Source organism: Sciurus vulgaris (genome assembly GCF_902686455.1).
Source record: "Sciurus vulgaris genome assembly, chromosome: 19".
Lineage (NCBI taxonomy): Eukaryota > Metazoa > Chordata > Mammalia > Rodentia > Sciuridae > Sciurus > Sciurus vulgaris.
Genome location: NC_136480.1, coordinates 19588419 through 19591271, shown reverse-complemented (window position 1 = coordinate 19591271; position 2853 = coordinate 19588419). Strand labels below are relative to the sequence as shown.

The 2853-nt window shown below is 43.5% G+C and overlaps 1 protein-coding gene across 1 annotated transcript; it reads right to left on the bottom strand.

Annotated features, from left to right (window-relative positions):
* Positions 1 to 1264: 1264 nt before the first annotated feature.
* On the bottom strand, positions 1265 to 2006 carry LOC306650498 (NADH dehydrogenase [ubiquinone] iron-sulfur protein 4, mitochondrial-like; the record flags this gene model as incomplete). The annotated part of the gene is made up of 2 exons (XM_079122501.1): positions 1265 to 1862; positions 1985 to 2006. The coding sequence occupies 2 exons, from the start codon at positions 2004 to 2006 to the stop codon at positions 1375 to 1377; spliced, it is 510 nt and encodes a 169-aa protein (XP_078978627.1). The 3' UTR covers positions 1265 to 1374.
* Between the last annotated feature and the right edge of the window lie 847 nt (positions 2007 to 2853).

Sequence of the window (2853 nt, the reverse complement as noted above, 5' to 3'; positions counted from 1 at the left end):
AGTTGACAGAGCATTTGAGGATTTTCTTTGGTTTCATTTGGCTTAAGACAAAATAAATTATTTTTCTTATTTCATTTGTCCTGAGAGAGCTGAAAGGGCCCAGGTTAGTTGGGGAAAGGAAGAACAGACAAGAAGAGGCCTCTAAGAATTCTAGCACAGGCAGGTGATCTGAGTGCCTTGAATTCATCCCGTGGCTTGTCACAGTCCCTCCTCCCTGCCACTCGGGCACAGTTCAGGGTGTGTTGGCTTAGGTGATAAACTGATTGAAACAATACTTGATGATGGAAACAAGTTCTCTGCTTCCTGGAAGCGGGTTTGAAGCAGCAATTGATCTGAATTGTAAACAAAAACATAGAGAACTGCCTTTCTGCACACCTGGGTTGGTGGCCTGAGGGGCACACCTGCATCCTTCTTGGTGTCGGCCTGGTCTCAAGCACAGGGCTGCTGCATGGCAAAGGCCTGAGGGACTCCGGGCAGATCAGGTTGCTTTTCTGCCTGGTTCTCACACCGGCTGAATGAGAAGACGGACTGCTGAGTGGATCGGTGTGGAATCACCTCAGGGACTGTCCATAGGAGCAGGGGAAGCCCTCTGTGGGGACCTCCCTCAGCATTCTCCTGCCAACCTTCAAGCTGGACAGCCCACATTTGGTCTGCCGTGGTTGATCTGTGTGTGTTTTTTTCCCCCAACAATAAATTGTTTATTTTCTTTGAGTCTTTCATTTCCTAACTATGTACATGTATGATTACACGAATGGTATGATCTACATTGTGTACAACCACAGAAACAAAATGATATACCCCATTTGTATACAATGAATCAAAATAAAAAATAAATAATTTTAAAAATCTTCACTGGAAACTTCACAATCATTAAGTGTTGATAGGCAGATATTAGTATGGAATACAATTCATCCATTTCATAAAAGTTTAGAGAATAAAAGGTCCTAATTAAAGAAAAGAGAACTTCAGTGAGGAGATTTGGGTTAATGTTTATCAGATTGCAGTGTTATATACTGCTCTACCTATGACAGAACAAAATAATTTCTAAACATTTTAATAATGATGGCTGATATCTTAAACACCATTAACTTGGAATTGGCTGTATAAAAAGTAAGTACAAAACTTCAAGGTTGCAACTGATTTCAAGCATTCACTTTAATAGGTTCTAAGTACCAAGATTTCCTAGAAGTATGATAACCTAAAATCTCTCTACATAGGAAAATGTAACATGTTTGAGACATCAGAAAACATTTAAAATAGTATCTGTAATTTAAAGGTCAAATTTATTAGGCGATTAAGAGATGTATACATGGGCTATAAATACTGCACAGCTGACTTTATTCACAGTCAAGCAGAGATACAGTTGGTGCCAATCTATTTTGTGGATACTCTTGTTCTTTTGTTCCAAGAAAAGTTTGCACCATAAGACTTGGACTTGGGTTTCGGAACTTTCCTCTCTTCAATGTCATAGCTCCACCCATTTTTTTCAGCAAAGGCAGCTGCATCTTCTTTACTACTGAATGTTAGAACCATATTGGACAAAGGATCAGCCGTTGATGCCCACCCCATCAAAGGATTTTCCCATCGTTTCCTGGTATCAAACTCCATCCTCCATTTCTTTGTGTTGTTTACTCTAGACTGCATGTTATTTCGAGCAGGAACAAAGATCCCGACTTTTCTAGTTTTGATATGCTCTTCGGGAACACCAGTTAATGTAGTGATATCCAATTTTTCATCAACTGTTATAAGCTGAGTATCTCGAGTTTGATCCTGTGCCAACCTCCATGTGGATGTGCTCAACAACCTGGTTGGAACCCTGGAAACAGAAATAGCAGCTGTAGCCTCTGCCCTTCTCCCCTGATCTGTGTGTTTTTATCTCCTGAGCTGAAGCATTGAGAGCAGCATTTATCTTTCTCATTTCATGGCCTATTTTTATCAGCGGTCTGCTATTCATTTGGATCACGAATGTTCTCCAAAGACCCACCTGCCAGAGGCTGGGTCCCCATGGTGGTGCTACTGGGAAGAGGTGCTGTCTTTAAGAGGCGGGTGTACCTATGGTGGGAGGTCTTCAGGTCACTGGGACTGTGAGACCCTGGTCCCTTCCCTTTCTCTTTGCTTCCTGGAGATGAGGTCAGACTTTTGCTCTGCCACATGATTTTGCCAATGTCATCTGACACCCCCCCTAAATGCAATGGCTCCACCTGATCACAGACTGGAACCTCTAAAACCATAAGCCAAAGTAAACCTTGAGTCTTCCTAAAAGGTGACTATCTCAGATCCGTGTGAGAGTGACAGAAAAGTCACCAACACGGGGTCCTTCCTGACCTCTCCTTATTTCATTGTTCCCCTTTATTTCTGGTATCCACTCCTGTTCTTGGCAGTCATTCTAAACACCAGCCCTATCCCCAGAGGTCCCCAGTGTGTAGTCCCTTGAAACTGAGGATTCATGAAAGATTTTTTAAAGTCGGATTGTGGTTCTGTATAATGAAGTTTAAAAACCACTTGGTTAGTTTTTAATCACATCTAAGGTTCTCTCCACCTTCTATCTCCTAGGAAGGCGTGATGGGGTGCACTGTCTTCTTCCTGCCTTCAGAAAAGATGTGTCGCCATGGTCATGCTCAGTACTGCAGAACGTGACCTTCCCTAGAGTTCGGGCAGGTGTCATGATTCAGATGAGGTCAGAAGTCAGAAGTGGGGGCCCTACTGCAATACAAGCAGCCACCCTTCAGGAGGTGGCCACGTGAAGGCCCAGACACTGGGAGGTCAGAGACACAGACCGGATTTCCGCAGCTTGAAGTCAAGGACTGTCCCACCTGTCAGCACACCCCACACCCTGCCGGAAACCAGGAAGAG